An 18,455-nucleotide genomic window follows, 5' to 3' on the forward strand; every position below is an offset into this window, starting at 1 on the left:
GAAAACAACTATAACCTCTCACCTACACCACTGTAGAAGCCTCTCAACTGGTCTACTTCTCCCTGCCTTGCCCTAAATCTATTCTCCACACAGCAGTTTGTAACCTTTTACCCATCACCACCATTTGAAAAACAAAAAAATCAGATCATGGCAACTCTCTGCTCAAAACCCTCTAATGTCAGCTGGTCATAGCAGCTCATGCCTGTAATCCAGGACTGGCAGCTGAAGCAGAATTGTCAAGGTAAACCCAGCCTGGCAATTTAGCAACTTGGTGAGACCCTGTCTCAAAAATAAAAGATCAAAAAAGACTGAGGATGTAGCTCAGAGAAGGCCCTGGGTTCAATTTCCAGTAAGGGGGAAAAAAATCCAAACAGCTTCTAATGACTTCCCCTCACACTCAAAATTCACACTTCTTATCATGGTCCAAAAGACCACAGGATCTGGCCCTCACCTGTTTCCCCACTTACCAGGGTTTATCTCTAGCCACACCCACTTACTGGCATAACCTGCAACAAGCTAAGCATGATCTCATTTAGAGGCTTTGCTCTTTTTCCTGCAGCAGGGAACATTCTTCTCCCAGGTCTTCACCTGATGTAATCCTTCACTTCTAGCAGGTCTTGCTTAAATATCACCTCCTTGGAGATGCCTTTCCTGATAATGATTTTCTTTCTTTCTTTTTTTGTTTTTAAAGTGGTAGTGTTAGGTATCAAACAGACCCAGGACCTTATGTATGCTACCCAAGTGCTCTACCATTGAGCTATACCCACAGCCCCCCGATCACACTGATGCTTTCTTAAAACCCTCATCACTTTAGCCTATTTTATGAAGAAAAATAGCACTGATATTTTATAAATATACATATTTTTGCCTCTCTCCTATAGCAATGAAAATTTCATGATGTATCTTGTTTGCTCTCATATCCTGACACCCAGTAAGCACTTAAATAGTTTCTGAAAAAAATTTAAGTTCTATGTTTAAAAAAAACCAAAAAACTTGCAGTGATCTTTTAAAATTAGATACACTGCTCTTGTTTTTTGTTTTTGTTTTGGTACCGGGGATAGAACTTGGGACCTTGTGCTTGAGAGGCAGGTGGTAGCACCACTGAGCTAAATCCCTGGCCCCGCTGCTCTTCTGATTAAAACTCTCTAAAGGGCCAGGGATTTACCTCAGTAGTTCCATGCCTGCCTCGCAAGAGCAAGGACTGGAATTAGATCCCAGGTACCAAAACAAAAAACAAAACAAAACTCTCTAGAGCCGCTCCAATGAAAGAAAAAGTCAGTCTTCACAATGGCTCACAAGGCCCTATATGACTTTTTTTTTTTTTTTTTTTTTTTGAGGTACTGGGATTAAACCCAGGGTCTTCTCACTAAACTACATCCTCAGTCCCCTTTCTTTTTTTTTTGGTACCAGGGATTGAACTCAGGATCTTGCGCTTGTGAGGCAGGCAGCGGAACCACTGAGCTAAATCCCCGGCGCCTTTCTTTTTAAAAATATTTTAAAAGGGTCTTAATAAATTAAGTTGCCTGGGCTGGGCTTCTGGATCCTACTGCCTGACTCCCAGAGTGCTGGGATTATAGGCATGCCCTACCATGCCTAAGTCTTCCCTGATTCTCTTCCCTCATCCCTTGCTAACTACAGCCACAAGAACGTTGGAAACACACAGCAAGCACCTTCCTAGGGCCCTGGACATGGTTGCTCCCTCTGCCTGAAACTCTCTTCCACATATCCACAGGACTATTTCACCACCTCAAGTTTAAATATCTTCAACACAAAGGCTACCCTGATTATACTCTACTTCATAAAGTTATAACCTTACTGTTTCCTTCTCCAACGAACATCCTCTGGAACCCCTTAAATTTTGCTTTTTCTCTTCTCACAGCACTTAGCATATTATAACACACTATATACTTTTCTCATTTATCATCAGATTATCATCTATTTCCTGCTGCTAGAATGTGAGCTCTGAGAGAGGAGAAATCTTTGCTTGCTCTGATCGCTGATGTATCCCAAGTATTAAAGCAGGACCTATCAGATCATGGACACTCAATAAATACTTGCTGAATGAATGCACTTGAAGGAAAAAACTTGTATAACTGTTTCTCAAACTTCAACATGTATTAGGAATCTTGTTTAAAATGCAGATTCTAACTGTCAAGTCTGGGTTAGGGCCCAAGATTTCTAACAAACTCCCAGGCCATACTGATGCTGCTAGCTGCTGTAAGCAGCAAAGCTCTAACTCTACTCCTCCTGTCACTCTGCATAATAAAACATACTTTTAATAAAAACCAATCCAGGACCAACCCAAAATTTTTCAGCATACAAAGTACCAATCTGGTAAGGAGAAAAAGAAAACCATTTTCAAGAACTGCAGATCAGCCACATTCAACCAAAATGTCATAATAGATGTCAAGCACCTCCAAATACATAACATACTTATATCAAATTATGTAACAAAGGTATAGCTACATTAACAGATTACAGCAAAATCATGTGAAAGATTTCTGTTATTAAGGCGTAAAGCCCAACACATCAAAAACACTTAACAGCATCAAACAAGACAAGCTCAACTATTCTTACCTCAAGAGCTTTAAAAAAACATTCGGAATTGTTTGAACACTTTAAAAACTTCACAAGTAACGGTTCTTGGTCATTTGGGGACATCGCTGAACTGCCAAAATAAAGGTACCATTAACAAAAACAAAAATATATTATGTAGGAAGTTAAACGTTTAACGCACCTACTTTGCAGACAAGAATGCCTCAGGATAGACATTCTGGCCTTGCCCATGAATTCATCCATGACATTTGCAAGAAACCCTAGACTGTGGGCAAAGTCAAGGAAAAAGAAAACAACACTAATCCTTGCAAAACTAACGTCCCTGAACTGAATACATTCAGGGCTCTTGCTATTGGCCCCTCGACCAAAGGACATTCTATTGAACTAGGCTTAAGGATATACAGAGGCCATTTGTGGCTGCTGGTACTCACGGCCTGCGAGGTTTGTTCATCTCTAAGTAAACAGATCTTAAATATATACAAGGCAGCCAGTTGGCAAGGCAGTCCCTCCCAAAAAACTAGATGCTCCAGTTCCGCAAGTCCAAAGGAAAGGCCTAGCTCTTGGAACACCAAAGCCGCGTTCTCTCCGGCATCAAAGGCCCACCCACCAGGCCCGCCGAGGACCCCTTACCCCGACAGGAAGCTAGGGCCTGCAAGGCCTGAGGAAGCGCCGCGACCCCCCGGAAGGGACAGACAAGATGCTGGGTCCTCACTCGCCTCGATGGAGCCTGAGGGTCTCTAGACAGAGAATGGGGGGGCGCGCGGCCCGCAGGTCAGCAGCTGGGGTCGGACGCCAGCCCTGCGCACAGACCCCGCCACCTGGCGGCGCCCCCAGCCCTGAGTAAACACGAGAGAACCCGGAAATTGTAGAGGACAAGAACTGACTTTCGCGCCAACCGCACCGACGCATTATTTTTCGGCGGAAGTGACGTCAGAGCGGCGGCGGGAGGGCGGGAATGTCGGAGTGATGGTGGGAGGTCCGTAGGCTGAGGGGTCTTCTGGGCTGGGGGCTGGGCTTGGTCCTAGATGTTTAGGATTTTAAAGGGTGACTTATCAGAAGGAGCAGCAAGCCAGCGGTGTCCCTTTAGTAGTGGGGTCCCTAAGCGTACAAGAATAAAGGCAGGGGCCAAAAGGACTTATCAGGTAATCATTTCCTCCTGGCGAATGTTAGTCAAAGCTCCAGAAACTTAGGTTATCATCCAAAAAAACTCAAAGCACCAAATAGTGGTCTACACTTTAGAGAAGTGAAAACTGAGGTTAAGAAAAGGTCAGTGAGGCCGGGAATTTAGCTCAGTGGTTCTTCTTCCTGCCTCGCAAGTACAAGGTCCCGAGTTCGATTCCCGGTACCAAAAAAAAAAAAAAAAAAAAAGTAAGTGAAGTGTTCAAGGCCACACAATAAATGGTAGAATTAAGATTGCATCAAAGGTCTGACCACAGGGGGTTATTTTCCTTTCACCATAGCAGGAATATAATCGCCGGATACCACAGGCAAAAGGTCTGAAGCAAGTAAAGACAATGGAATAGCTTGAATGACCTGGCTAACACAAAGATCCGCAGTGGTCTCTGGTCTCCTCTCCTTCAATAAGTATTTCCATTTTCTTGGATTTGTCTGCATATAGGGAAATTCTGGAACGAGTCTAATGTTCAAATGGCAAGGGGAGCTGGGATAGGTCTGCGGAAGGTTAGCCAACTGAAAACTAATGATAAACTGCTTAGTGCTTCTGCTTAGTGCTTTTTGTTCTTGACTATGGAAATAGAGAAAAATGACCTAAGATTGAGTAAGGTGAGAGTTTAATGCTGTGTATCTTTATTGTTTTTGTTTTCTTTTTAGAACCCAATAAGCAGCTTGGCTCTAAGGGTTTGAATACACTCATGGAAGATGACAAAAATTCTTTGCTTGACCAAACTAGGCAAGCTACTGAACCTTCTCCTAAGCTTACCTGTAGATTTCCTTATAAAATAGAGTTAGCCCCCTCCACCTTTGATTATCTGGTAGTGTTCCTTATTCGCACTGTATCAGGTGATGTGTGATAACTCTGGCATGTCTTCAGCAAGAATTGTTTGATTGGTTCAGCCAGAATCCCCCTTACTCTTGACACTATCAACACTATCTTTTAGGAAATTTCTCTCTCTCTCTCTCTCTCTCTCTCTCTCTCTCTCTCTCTCTCTCTCTCTTCTTTCAACCTATTCTGATGGTTCTGAATAAGTCTGCATTACCTTCCAGTTGTCATTGAAGAATTATGTTTACCATAGGTGAATCAGTAACACTGAGGCTCAAAGGTAAAGTTCTGGTTTAGGGAAGAGGATGAGAAAAGCCTTAAAAACAAAAAAGAAATATCCACAGTTTATTGTTGACATGCAAATCTGTTCTAAAGCTACACTACCTGTATCTGTAGGGTACTGTGTATTTCACAGGACTCCTGTTTGCACTACAACCATTTACTCTCCTCAGCAACCCTGCAGAATAGGCACTATTGTCACATGTCACATAGATGGGGAGAGTGAGGCTCAGGGACTATGTGTCTTACACACAGCCACACAGCCCTGGAGGTGGCTACATCGGGGCTTGAAAGGAGGTTGAGGAACTGGAAATCCTGAGCCCTCCTGACGCCCCCCACTGCTCCTACACGTGAAGCCTGGCCATCTCTGCATGAAGGTCAGCATTAGGCAGGAACCATGCCTGGCACTTCTGGAGCTGAGTAAAGGACTAGAGAAGGGAGGAGGAGGCAAATGAAAACCCACCCTTTGGCTTGTACCAGGCTGAAACTGGGAGTCACCCTGGTCTTTAGCAGAGGAGACTACTTCCAGGGACAGGTTCTCCCATCTTGCTGTACCTGTCCCTCAAGTACCCAATCCTAGAAAATAGATGTAACAGTGGTCCTCCAATATGGTCCCTGGGCCACCGACATTGCCATCACTTGGGAATTTATTGGCAGTGAAAATTCTTGGGCCTGACTGACCTTAGACCTACTGAGTCAGAAATTCTAGGGTATATTCTGTGCCTTAAGCCCTCCAGGTCGTTCTGATGCACATTAAAATTTAAATAGCCATTCTCTGGAAAAGAGTAACAATGGTTATATAGGTTTTATGATCTATAAAGATTTTGGTAAAAGTGGGGAATGGTTGTGATGTATCCTCAGAAGCTGGGATTTTGGAATTAAATTTTCTCTCACCTTCCTGGCAGTTAGTGGTCACTTCCTGGTTTTTCTGGCACTTCCTTCACCTAGACCTGAACACTACAATCCCAGCTTTGGGTGAGATAAAAGGAAAGTTTATATTTATCTATCTGTAAAATAAAACAACACAAGAAACAATTATGAAAAATAGATACTTTTAAATTGAGTGAGTGATATAAATTTATATATTTATTATACTGTTTTGGTTTTTTGAGACAGGATCTCACTGCCAGAGACTCCTGCAGTAAGTCTCTAGTGCCCACCTGCCCAGTATTCGACACAAGGTTGAAGAGAAACTTAAGCCAGAGGTAAAGAGAAAGTGTGAACTGGGACTGCCAATACTCCCCTGGCAAAAGGCACTGGCACATCTCTTCCACTGAATTTTATTATTCATCAATGAGGGTAAAAGGTGCAATACATGTAATTTCCATGGAAACCAATGCAGGCAAGGCTTTAAAGAGAAGAGTCAAAGCATTTTCAAATTAGAAGTAAGACAGATAAAATATATGGTTGTAATTAGAGCATTGTCCTTCAAGCTATGAAGGCACTAATTGTGGGAATGGAATTTGATTGCGATTTACTCTGATCTCAGCTACACATGTCATCTCATATTAGCCTCACAGCTTCATAGGCTGGTCTCAGCTATAGCCGTTAGCAGGGAGGTCAAATTAACCTGCAAGCTATGGCACTGCTCATGAGATGCTTCTGTGAGTCACATAGCTTCAGTCAGACTCGCTTCTTAAAGTAAGCCAAATGAGGGCTTTAACTCCGCAGCCTGCACTGCCTTCAGCAGACTTTGGGCATAATATTGCAGGATCTGGCATCTCACTATGTATTCCAAGCTGGCCTTGAACTCACTATGTAGTCCAGCTGGACTCAAACTTCTGACTATCCTTCTCCCTCAGCCTTCCAAGTGCTAAGATCACAGGCATATGCCACTATGCCAGGTCTCTTATTATACTTTGCTGTAAAGGTAATATTTTTCAAAATTAAAAAACTTAAAAAGCCTTTTTTTAGTTATAGAGTTTTTTTTAATCACCAGAATGGCTTTATTTTTGTCACTGACACATGCATGAGACTGTGATTTTATCATTGTTTGGTTTCTTAAATAGTACTTATCTATGCATTTAAAATATACAGGCTGAGGATTTAGCTCAGTGGTTCTGCCGCCTTCCCCACAAGCACAAGGACCAGAGTTCAATCCCCAGTACCAAAAAATAAATAAAATAAAATATATGTTTACATTTAAGAAATGTGACACACTAAAGAAGTCCTGGGGGGTGGGGGAGTCCTTTGTAAACACAATCCTTTTTCAATATATTTTCCTACTTTGTTTCATACATAAATAACTTAATCTACAAAATCATTAATAAAACCATCAGCTCTTTTTTTTTTCCCTTAAATTCTTGTATTGGTACATTTTAGGTATACAATATGTTTACATTTATCATTGGGTGCTTGTACCTGTACATGATGTATCTTAGTTCTTATTTTTTTCCCATTACCTGTGCGCCCTTCCCATAGACTTCATTTCCATTTTTTTTCTTTTCTCATAATTTTTCCTTTCCATTCTTTCCTTTCCCCATCTCCTCCCACCACCCCTACCCCTTTGGACCTTTTCCTATTTCAAAGTATCAATTATTAGTTATTAAACTTTTTAATCCTTACATTCTCAGTTTCTCACACTAGAGAAACTATTCGGAATTTACACGTGTGTCCTATTTATTTCACTTAAGAGTATGGCCTCAATATGTATCCATTTAGCTATAAATGACTCTAGTTTCTCATTCTTTACGGCTGAGTAGTACTCCATTTTATAAAAAACCCACATCTTCTTTATCCAGTTTCCAGTTGATGGGCACTTGGGCTGTTTCCAAGCTTTAGCTATTGCAAACTGTGCCGCTATAAACATGTGTGCACATATATCTCTGTGGTATGATTCTTTTGATTCTTTTGGGAAAATACCCAGCAGGGGAATAGCTGGGTCAAATGGGACCTCCAGCCCTGGTTCTTTGAGGTATCTCCACACTGATTTCCACAGTGGTTGCACCAGTCTGCACTCCCACCAACAATGGAGAAGGGTTCCTTTCTCTCCACACCCCCGCCAGCGTTTGTTATTGGTTGATTTCTTGATAGCAGCCACTCTTTCTGGGTTGAGGTGAAATCTCAGTGTTGTTTTCATCTGCATCTCTCAAATGACCAGTGATGTTGAACATTTTTTCATAGGTATATTTGCTGCTTTTACTTCTTTGTCTGAGAAATGTCTGTTCATTTCAGATGCCCATTTTTGAATTGGGTCTTTGAATTTTGGGGATCTGATTTTTTAAAATTCTTTATGTATTCTAGATAGTAGCCCTTTGTCTGAGTTACAGCTGCTAAAAATTTTTTCCCACATTGTAGGTTGTCTCTTAGCTCTGTTGGTGGTTTCTCTTGCAGTGCAGAAGCTTTTTAATAAGGTGAAATCCCAGTTGTTGATTGTTTCTGCTAGTTCCCATGCTATTGAGGTTTTGTTCATAAAGTCTTTTCCTATGCCAATATCTTCAACAGTTCTACCTAGCTTATCTTTCAGCAAGTTTAGTGTTTATGTCTTAATATGTAGATCTTTAATCCACTTAGATCTTAGTTTAGTGCATGGTGATAGATATGGGTCTAGTTTTAATCTCTGGCAGGTTGAAATCCAGTTTTTCAAACACCTTTTATTAAATAGGCTGTCTTTCCTCCAATGAGGGTGGTTGGCTCCTTTGTCAAAGATGAGGTAGCTGAGTATGTCTGAAGTTGTTTCTGTGTCTTCCAATCTATTCCATTAATCCTCAGGTCCGTTTCTTTGCCAGTACCATGCTGTTTTTATCACAGTAGCTTTGTAGTATAGCTTCAAGTTGGGGATTGTGATACCCCCAGCCGTGTCTCTGTTGCTGAGAATTGCTTTTGCTATTCTAGGTCTCTTCTGGTTCCAAATGGATTTTTGGATTATTTTCTCTAGTTCTGTGAAGTATATTTTTGGAACTTCAATCAGTATTGCATTAAATCTATATAGTAGTTTTGGAAGTATGGCCATTTTCACTATATTAGTTCTTCCTACCCAGGACCAAGGGATGTCTTTCCATTTTCTTATATCCTCCTTGATCTCCTTTTTCAGGGTGCTGTAATTTTCATTGTAGAGGTCTTTTGCTTCCTTTGTTAGGTTGATTCCTAGATATTTCATTTTTTTGGATGCTATTGTAAAAGGAATTGTTTCCCTAATTTCTCTCTCAGTGAGCCTGCTATTTGCGTATAAGAAGGCTATTGTTTTTTGAGTGTTGACCTTATATCCAGCTGCTCTACTGAATCTGTCAATTAAGTCTAGAAGTCTTTTGGTAGAGGTTTCTGGGTCTTCTATGTAAAGTATCATATTGTCAGCAAATAATAACAGTTTAACTTCTTCCTTTCCTATCTTTATTCCTTTTATTTCTTTCTCTTGTCTAATTGCTGTGGCTAATATTTCCAGAACTATATTGAACAGGGGTGGTGATAGTGGGCATCCTTGTCTTGTTCCTGATTTTAGTGTGAAAGTTTTCAGTTTTTGACCATTTAGTATGATGTTGGCTGTTGGTTTTTCATAGATAGCCTTAATCAGGTTGAGATAAAGACCTATTCCAATTTTCTGTAGCATTTTTATCATGAATGGGTATTGGATTTTGTCAAATGCCTTTTCTGCATCTATTGAGATGACCATATGGTTTTTGTCCTTGACTCTGTTAATATAGTGTATTACATTTATTGATTTACGGATGTTGAACCATCCTTGCATCCCTGGGATAAATCTGACTTGGTCAGGGTATATAATCTTCTCGATGACCCTCTGTATTCTGTTTGCCAGTATCTTGTTGAGGATTTTTGCATCTGTGTTCATTAGGGAGATTGGTCTGTAGTTCTCTTTTTGGGTTGGGTCATTCCCTGGTTTTGGAATCAAAGTAACACTTGCTTCCAGGAATGAATTTGGAAGCTTGCTTCTCTTTCAATTTCCTTGATGAGTTTAAAGAGGAATGGCAATATTTCTTCTTTGAATGTCTTGTAGAATTCAGCAGTGAAGCCATCAGGACCTGGGCTTTTCTTTGTTGGTAAATATTTTGTTACATTTTCAATTCCACTCATTGTAATTGGGGTGTTTAGAATTTCTATATCTTCTTCATTTAACTTTGGCAATTCATATGTATCTAGGAATCTGTCCATTTCTTCTGTGTTTTCCATTTTATTAGAGTACAGGTTCTTGAAGTAGGTATTGATGATCCTCTGGATTTCTGCTGGGTCTATTGCGACTGTCCCTTTTTCATTCTTAGTTGCATGGATTTGAGCCTTTTCTTTCCTTTTTTGATAAGGTTGGCTAAAGGTTTATCGATTTTATTTATTCTTTCAAAAAATCAACTCTTTGATTCATTAATTTTTTTGTATCATTCTCTTAGTCTCCATTGCCTCGATTTCTGCTCTGATCTTTATTTTTTTTATTTTTTTATTTTTTTTATAATGCAATGGGACTGTGAACATGAAAGACATTTGTAATTACTCAGAGAAGAATGCTGAACTACAGGGTCTCGGAACTTGTGTCATTTAAGTGGGAGGAAAACCCCGAATTTGAGGTTTTCAGAAAAGCAAGCAAGAGGAAACTCTCCCTCTTCGGCTTTTTGGTGAGATGAACCCCCCCTGCGGCCCCCCAGGCCAGGGCCCCTCTCCCCCTTGGGGGAGAGGGGGCCAGGCCCAGGTCATTCGGCCTGTTCCACGGTGCCGAGGGCGTGGTAATGCAGTGATCATTGCTGAAATGTCTTCCTTGGCACTTCTTCCCCAGCCCGGCTCCTCCTGGTCTACTCTTGTGCTGTGGCGGCCACCACACTGCAGCCTAAGACTGGGCAGACCCAGGGGCTCTTAAGGTTTCAGGGGTTCACCAGCTGGCAGGGCAGTGCCGGATCTGTCCAGCAATGCAGACAGTCTCTTCAAATGTGCTGTTCTGTGCTTTAATGTTTCTTTGCCTATTGCCTCAGCCTCCTAGTAGCTGGATTACTGGCTTGTGCTCCTGTGCTGGCTGTTAAAATGGTTTTAATTGGATGGGTAATAAATGAACACATGCTCACCATCGGACTCCAGTTCCCAGAGGAGACCACTGAGCTCCAGGGCGGGTGAGCAGCGTGTCCTGTGGTGGAGCGGACTGGATCCTCAGCTAATGGGGTCGCTGCCACTTGGCTTTCTCTCGTGTTTCTCCTGGTAATAACCCCTGCTTGTTTTGTGGAGCCAAGGAGTGGCGAAGCCCAACCGACCTCCAAGGCTGCTTGACAAAGTTCCAGCTTGGGGAAAAGAAGGGTGGAACATATCGTACCCTCATGTTTTATTTTTTTCATGCCATAATGTTTAAAATTGTTACTCTGGTCACAGGAATCATTGTGTTTGTGACTAACAACAAACTCTCCATAAGGCAAATTGGCAGTGATGTATTGAAATCGGATCTGGCTCAAAGTCCAAAAATTCCAGTTTCTCTTAGTTCTGTTGCCACATCCACTTCTAAAGAAACCTCTCCTGAAACTCCCCCTATTTTCCCACTACTATAACTCCTCCCTCTTATTGCTGACCTTCTTATTACTAAAGGGGTCCTATGAAGAGGTTGATAGGACAGACTTTTGATGTAGGAAATAGTGGGAAATAAGAAATAGAGAGAAAGTTGGGACAGATAAATGCATTAAGGAGGCAAGTTACTCAGTATTTCTCACAGTGCTGAAAATATTTCCTGCTCATGAACTATGAACCCAAATGACACTTAGGTAAGATAAATAGAGGTATAGGAAAGTAGAGAGCTAATAGCAAACTATATTAACCATTGTGCAGTTTCTCAAGGGCTAGCTGGTGACCACAAGTTTGATATTTAATTAATTAAATCTTGCTTGTACCCCCGCTGCTATAGAGATTCTAATTAAGTTACCCTCTGGAGATTTTGATTAAGTTACATTTTGTTCTACCTAGGTATGGGAAAATAAGGGGACAATTGTGATTTTTAAGAAATGTATTCATGATGTTCAATGATATGAATCAGCTTAGAAAAATATATTGTTTAGTAAAAATAACCTTACCTCACTAGATGTTGCTAAGGCAACTTAAATTGTAAACATATTCCGCCCAATGCCTCTTAGCTCTTGCTTAAAGATATAAAAATAAATCAAACCCTGAGATTTCTCAGAGGGAACCTGCACATTGCTTGCGAAGGTTCTTTTCTCACTCGCCGGCCCGAGACCTCTCCCCTTCCTACCCTGCATCGACTGCAGCTGGTCTGCGGCAAAGGAGTTAATTTGAAAGACATGTATAATTATGTTATGCTTTTGTAGTGATAGGCAAACACCCTACCACTGAGCTATGTCCTCCGGAAGGTCTTCATAAATTGTAAAGTGGTGTACATTGGCACTGCCAGTCAGAATGTATAGTATTTGAGGTGTATGAGAGTGCAGAGCCAGGGTGCAGTGTGTCATTGGTATCTCAGGAGGAGAGATAAACACCTGAAATGACTAAGCAGAAGCCAGGTGCGGTGGTGCACTCCTGTAATCTCAGCACTTGGTAGGCTGAGGCAGGAGGATAGCTGGGAGTTCTAGGCCAGCCTGTGTGGTTACTGATGTTGCTCCATTCCCTACCAATACCTTTCAATTTCTTACTTAAATTTCTACAGCACACTCGTCAGCTATTAAATTGCCACTGGTGGTTTAACAGAACAATAGGGATCCTACCCTGAGATTAGAGAGACAGTTCCCTGGCCAGGAAGGGTGTTTACGCCTCCCTCCTGCCCCTGGGAATTCCTGGGGGAGGCAGGTTCTGGGCCTGGCAAGGCAGGTACTGTAAGACTGAGTTGCCGCACGCCCCACAGGGAGCTGACACAGCTGTCCCCTGTGGGAAGAGTGTGCACTTCTAACAAACCAGAACAAGTGCCACAGTGTGGGCTCACACAGGGCGTGTGAGCAGAGGTTGCACAGCAGTGCACCGGATGGTTTCTTTCTCTGCTTTAGAGTCCCTTTGAGTACGGAACTATCTCAGTGTTCTTCCAAGTCCTAGATGTTCCCAGGTGATGAAGCGCTTGGGTGGAGCCAGGTGGGATCTGCCTGTAATGAAGCTACAGGATCCACTGTTCAGAGAAGGTAAATTGGCAAGAAGATGAAGGATTTCGAAGAAAGTTATTTAAGTCCGTAGGGCCAATCGCAATGCAATATGGAAAAGAATCGTCAAGTTTTGGTAATTCATTCTTCATTGCAAATGAGTTCTTCTTATCATTGTTATTTTTTGCAGTGCTGGGAATTAAACCCAGTGCCTTCTCACTGAGCTATGTCACCAGCCCTTCATTTTTTATTCTGAGACAAGGTCTTGCTGCATTACTGAATTGCCCAGCTTGCCATACTCCTGCCTCAGCCTCCCAGAATGCATGGGGCTAGGAGTGTCTACATGGTCAAGGTGACAGGCTCAGAGCAGGACGCCTTGGGTCTGTCCCAGGTTCCTCACTCTCCAGCTGTTCTGGCCATTCACTTACTCTTCTCTTCATGTGAATTAAGATGCAAGTATGGGATTTGGTAATTTCCAATGATTTGACAAGTTCCAAGATTCTAGTTGACTTTCTGTTTCAGATGCTGTTTTATTAAGATGATTGTGAACTGCTTCATGCTTACACTGAACCCTAGGGATGTCTTCTTCCACACAGCTTTCCCGGAAAGCTTGATTGAAATGGACCATCATTGTCAGAGGCAGAGTTTCAAGGCTTCCTGATCTTCTCTTCCTTTGCTATTGTGCCATTTTGATGCCTTCACTTCATCTAATTTTATTGAAGCTATATCTATTGTTCTTAATGCCATAAAATAGTCACCATGGACCCCTCCACTGTTTCACTGGTTTGGGGCCGCTGCAGTCTCCTCTTATTCTTCCTGTCCTGAACAAAGAATTGGTGAAGACAGGTACAAAAGGTAGTGAGGCTTCACAACTATTGAGGTAGGAAAGCTCGCCTGCTCGGCAGAGCGAGTGTGGGTCATGGGAGAAGACGGTGCGAGCTCTGCTCTGATCTTTATAATTTCCTCTCTTGTGCGAGCTTTTGGTTTGTTATTCTCTTCTTTTTCTAGGAGTTTGAGGTTCTGCATTAGGTTATTTATCTGAGTTCTCTCTGTTTTCCTAATATGGGCATTCACTGCTATGAATTTCCCACGTAGAACTGCTTTCATTGTGTCCCACAGATTCCTGTATGTTGTACTGGCATTATCATTTACTTGTAGAAACTGTTTAATTTCTCCTTTAATTTCCTCTGTGACCCATTGGTTGTTCAGGAGGGTGTTATTCGATTTCCATGTGTTTGTGGGAGTTTTGCAGTTTCTCATGTTATTGATCTCCAACTTTATTGCACTATGGTCTGATAATATACAGGGGGTAATTTTAATTCTTTTGCACTGACTTAGACATGTCCTATGAGCTAGCATGTTGTCTATTTTGGAGAATGACTCATGTGCAGCTGAAAAGAATGTGTATTCTGATTTTGTGGGGTGGAACACTCTAAATATCTATTAAGTCCATTTGTTCAATAGCTTGGTTCAGTTCTTGAATTTCGTTGTTAACTTTTTGTCTAGATGACCTATCTATTTGTGATAGTGGGGTATTGAGGTCTCCCACTACAATTGTATTAGTGCTTATTTGGTTTTTCATGTCCATTAACATTTGCATTTGTATTAGGTGCATATATATTCAGGATTGTCATCTCTTCCCCTTGGATTGTTCCCTTCACAAGGATGTAGTGACCATCTTTGTCTCTCTTAATTAGTTTTGGTTTGAAATCTACTTTGTCTGCAAGTAAGATTGCTACCCCTGCTTTTTTCTGGGTTCCAGTTGCGTGGAGAGCTGTTTTCCATCCTTTTACTTTCAGTCTATGAATTTCCTTTTGAGTTAGGTGTGTTTCTTGTATACAGCATATTGCTGGATTTTGCTTCTTAATCCATTCTGTCAGTCTACTTCTTTTGATTGGTGAATTGAGGCCATTAACACTGATAGTTATAATTGATAGATATTGACTCATCCTTTGTCATGATGTTTTACTGTTGTTGGCTCCTATTTCTTTTTCCCCCTTTCCCTTTAGTTTCTTACCTTGTCTGGTGGCTTCCCTCTCTTGAGCCTCGTGGAGGAGTGACCTTCATTGCCTTTTTCTAGGATATTGCTTAGAATTGTTTGGAGTGCTGGTTTGGTGTTCATGAAATTTCTCAGGTGTTTTTTGTCATAGAAGTATCTAATTTCCCCATCCATTTTGAAAGATAAATTTTCAGGATACAACAGTCTAGGTTGGAAGTTATTTTCTTTTAGGGCTTGAAAGAATTGACTCCAGGCTCTCCTTGAGTTGAGGGTTTGTGTTGAGAAGTCTGCCATGATTCTGATGGGCTTTCCTTTATAGGTGATTTGTTTCTTTTCTCTAACTGCCTGTAGGATTTTGTTCTTCTGTTGGGTTTCTGGGATCTTGACTATTATGTCTAGGTGTAGATATTTTTTGATTGTGGCTAGGTGGAGTTCTATATGCCTCACTTATCTGTATGTCCAATTCTCCACCTCTGTCTGGGAAGTTTTCTACTATTACTTCTGTGAACAGTTTTTTTTATGTCAATTGTACTTTCTCCTGTTTTTTCATGGACTCCTATTAGTCTTATGTTATTCTTCTTTGCATTGTCTAGCAGTTGTTGGATTGATTTCTTGTGGTCCCTTACTATTTTTAAGAAATCTCTATTTTCATGGTCCTTCACTGCAATCCTGTCTTCTGTATCTGTTATTCTATCTTCAGATTCTCTTAATCTGCTCTGCATGCTTTCAATGGGGTTTTTAATTTCCTGAATATCTGTTTGAATCTGTTTCATGGATTCCATTTCTTTCTTATGTTGGGGGATCATGGTTTCCATTTTTTTCTTATGCTGGGCATTCATGGCTTCAAGCATGTTTCTGAGCTCATCTATTTTTTTTTTTTTATCAGTTTCTGTTCTGGAGCCTCTAATCATGTCTTTCACTCTGCTCACCATCTCTATAGTTATCTGGGAGATTATTTCTGCTTTGAATTTTTTTAGAGCCTCATTCATCTGTTTTGTTACTTCCTGTGCTATCAGTTCAGGGTGTCCAGATGTTTGATTATCAGACTTTTCCACCTCATTTCCCCCAGAATTTGCCTTTTGGGGAGTGGAAGTCTGAGTTTGTGACTTGCTTAAATGTCTTCTTATTTTTGTTTTTGGTACTGTCCTTGGTTTAGTTCCTGGGTTGATATTTTGAAATTGCTTATTGTAAGTATCTTTGTTGATGTATTTAGAACCCTTATGGAATGATTGCTTTTCAGAGGTGTCTTCCAGATATAGCTGGTCTTTAGGTTTTGGGTCTCTAATGCTCTGAGGCTATCTCATTTTCATTATACCAGGATGGACAACTGAATAGATCAATCACAACATCTTAGCCCAAGTGATACAATCAGCAATACCGTAGCATCAAATACATCATTAGAGAATGACAATTTGTGGTAGTTATTAATCTATCACCTTTAAAAATGAAGGGCCTCCTTCAGGTTATGTCTCTGCTGTCACAATAGACAACATGGGCAGCAGTGTGCAGTTATAAGTCAATGAGTCTCAGCAAGCCAGAAGCAGACCCATGAGATTCAGGCAGATTTCTGGCTGCAAGTCCCATGTTGAGCTCCCTGTCCACCTGCAGGGTTCCACTCTGCAAGGTTCTGTTGCAGGTTTCAGCTGCCTTTCCCCTGAAGAAAGTCCAGGTTCCAATGGGAGCTGATGATCCCTCCAGCTTACCAAGCACAGCGGTCTGATGTGCCTTTATTGCAGAGATTCTCTTCATTTTTCCAGTGAGCTTGTTTTCATCATGGAGCCTGAGAGAGGCTGTCTCTGTGTTGTTCACTTCTGCAGCTCAGGACAATGGCTTTTATGTCCCCCTGTGCCTCTGCAGTGTGGAACCAAGGAGCTTCACAGCCAGAAGGCCAGAGGTGGTGGGAAGGGGGCAGGGGCCTGTTGTTGGAGGTGCCCATGAGGCCAGGCTGGGGCTGGTGGGCGTGCCTGGGGGGAGTCCTCCTCACCCTGTCTTGGTCCCAACCCTGTCCTGGTCCCAAGCCTGTCTTGGTCCTAAGCCTGTCCTGGCTGCAAGCTGGTGGAGCAAGCCAGAGGAAGCAGTTCCCCGTCAGGCTGGGTCCCGCTTGACCAAGCTGGGGCTGGTGGGCATGCCCGGGGCGGGGGGGGCTCCTCACCCTGCCTTGGTACCAATCCTGTCCTGGTCACAAGCTGGTGGAGCAAGCCCCCATCAGCTCTTAAGGCCTAGAAATATACACAAAATTTGCAGTGTGAGGAAAGTGTTTTCTCTGATTTTAGAAATAACATGCAATATTTGTTATGTTTATTATTAAGTAAATACTTATCACAAATTCTCACTGTCTTCTAATTTGTTCTTCCAATAAAACTTTTCAGTTTAATTGATGAAGATACCATATATTTGAAAAGTCAAAATAGTCAAAGGCCAAGTTTTTTTTAAATGGCAAGGAAGGTGGCTACTTAAACATTGCTAAATTGTATTATAATCACTCATGTATCTGAACAAAGAGAAATGCTACTGAAAAGTGAATTCTTGTACCATCATTTAAATAGCATCTAACAAAATTTAAAAATTAAGAAACCATAAAATCTGATTAAATCTCTGTTAGCATTGCAAAAAAATTTTTTTCACTGAGATTGTGTAATAGGAACAGAACCAGTTCTATCCTAAATTTTCTAAAATTTATTTTTGAATCATCACTTTCATGAGTTAAAACTTCAAGGGTAAAAATAAAAACAAATAAGGATTTTATAAAACCATAGTTGTAATTCCTGAGTCACATTTCATTGACTTTTGTTTAATGACTATGAATCCTACTTCTTCAGAAAATATTATATTTCTTGAAATATATGACCTATCTAGAGATTTATTAAATAACCACACAAGAGTATTAGGTAAGCATTCCAGTTACTTTTATGTAATAAAAATAAAAAACAAATTTTTCTTTTTGGCTGCATTTCAATTTATAAATTATTTTTTAGGCTTTTACAGAGTATAAAACAGAAAAATTCTCAATATTCCTATTGAATTTAAATGATTAAAACTAAAAGTAATACTAAGCTAAGCACTACCATTACTTTAAAATATTTGAGTTTCTAGAAGTTTTATTTTTTTCTTCAAAACAAAAATGATTGGCTCACACTGTTAACTGCCCAAAACTTTAAAAAAACCAAATGTTCTTTGTTAAAGAGCAGATTACATGAAATTTTTTCTATGCTCTTATTTTAAAAACAAGTTTCTGGTGGGCCGGGGATTCAGCTCAGGGGCACAGCGCCCACCTCTCAGGTGCAAGGTTCTGAGTTTGATCCCTGGTACAAAAAAACAAAAAACAAGACCCTGGTATACATAAAAAAAAAATCTAAATCAAAATTCACAAATGGTGGCTGAAATCCTGTCAGCTTTGAGCCTAATGCAACATAAATGCACAATTGTTATAAACAATTCAAAATTAAAGTTTATAACAAAAATGTCAACAAGTCATAACTACTGCACATACCTGCTGATAGGTTCCACTATACTTCAGCCAGGCACAGCAGATGTGTACATCTGACAGACAGACTGCTTAGTAAATTGAAGCTAGCAGAGCTGTAAGTAAGGAATACATTAACTATGAACACAGAGATGCCAAAGCATC

At 40.9% G+C, this 18,455-nt stretch overlaps 1 protein-coding gene across 4 annotated transcripts in view; it reads right to left on the reverse strand.

Moving 5' to 3' along the window:
- Topbp1 (DNA topoisomerase II binding protein 1) overlaps positions 1–3,487 on the reverse strand; it is a 77,923-nt gene extending 74,436 nt beyond the window's left edge. For 2 of the 4 annotated variants that reach the window (XM_004834249.4, XM_087186167.1), the window contains exons 1-2: positions 3,187–3,487; positions 2,578–2,668 (exon numbers count right to left, since the gene is read on the reverse strand). In XM_004834249.4, coding sequence (XP_004834306.2) covers positions 2,578–2,661 — 84 coding nt within the window. In that variant the 5' untranslated portion in view covers positions 2,662–2,668; positions 3,187–3,487. The remainder of the gene's footprint in view (positions 1–2,577; positions 2,669–3,186) is intronic. The other 2 variants (XM_021244535.2, XM_087186165.1) reach the window with 2 other exon arrangements.
- Between the last annotated feature and the right edge of the window lie 14,968 nt (positions 3,488–18,455).

Source organism: Heterocephalus glaber, unplaced genomic scaffold (assembly GCF_053883595.1).
Source record: "Heterocephalus glaber isolate CG9 unplaced genomic scaffold, H.glaber_assembly_v1.0 deba00001504, whole genome shotgun sequence".
Classification (NCBI taxonomy): domain Eukaryota; kingdom Metazoa; phylum Chordata; class Mammalia; order Rodentia; family Bathyergidae; genus Heterocephalus; species Heterocephalus glaber.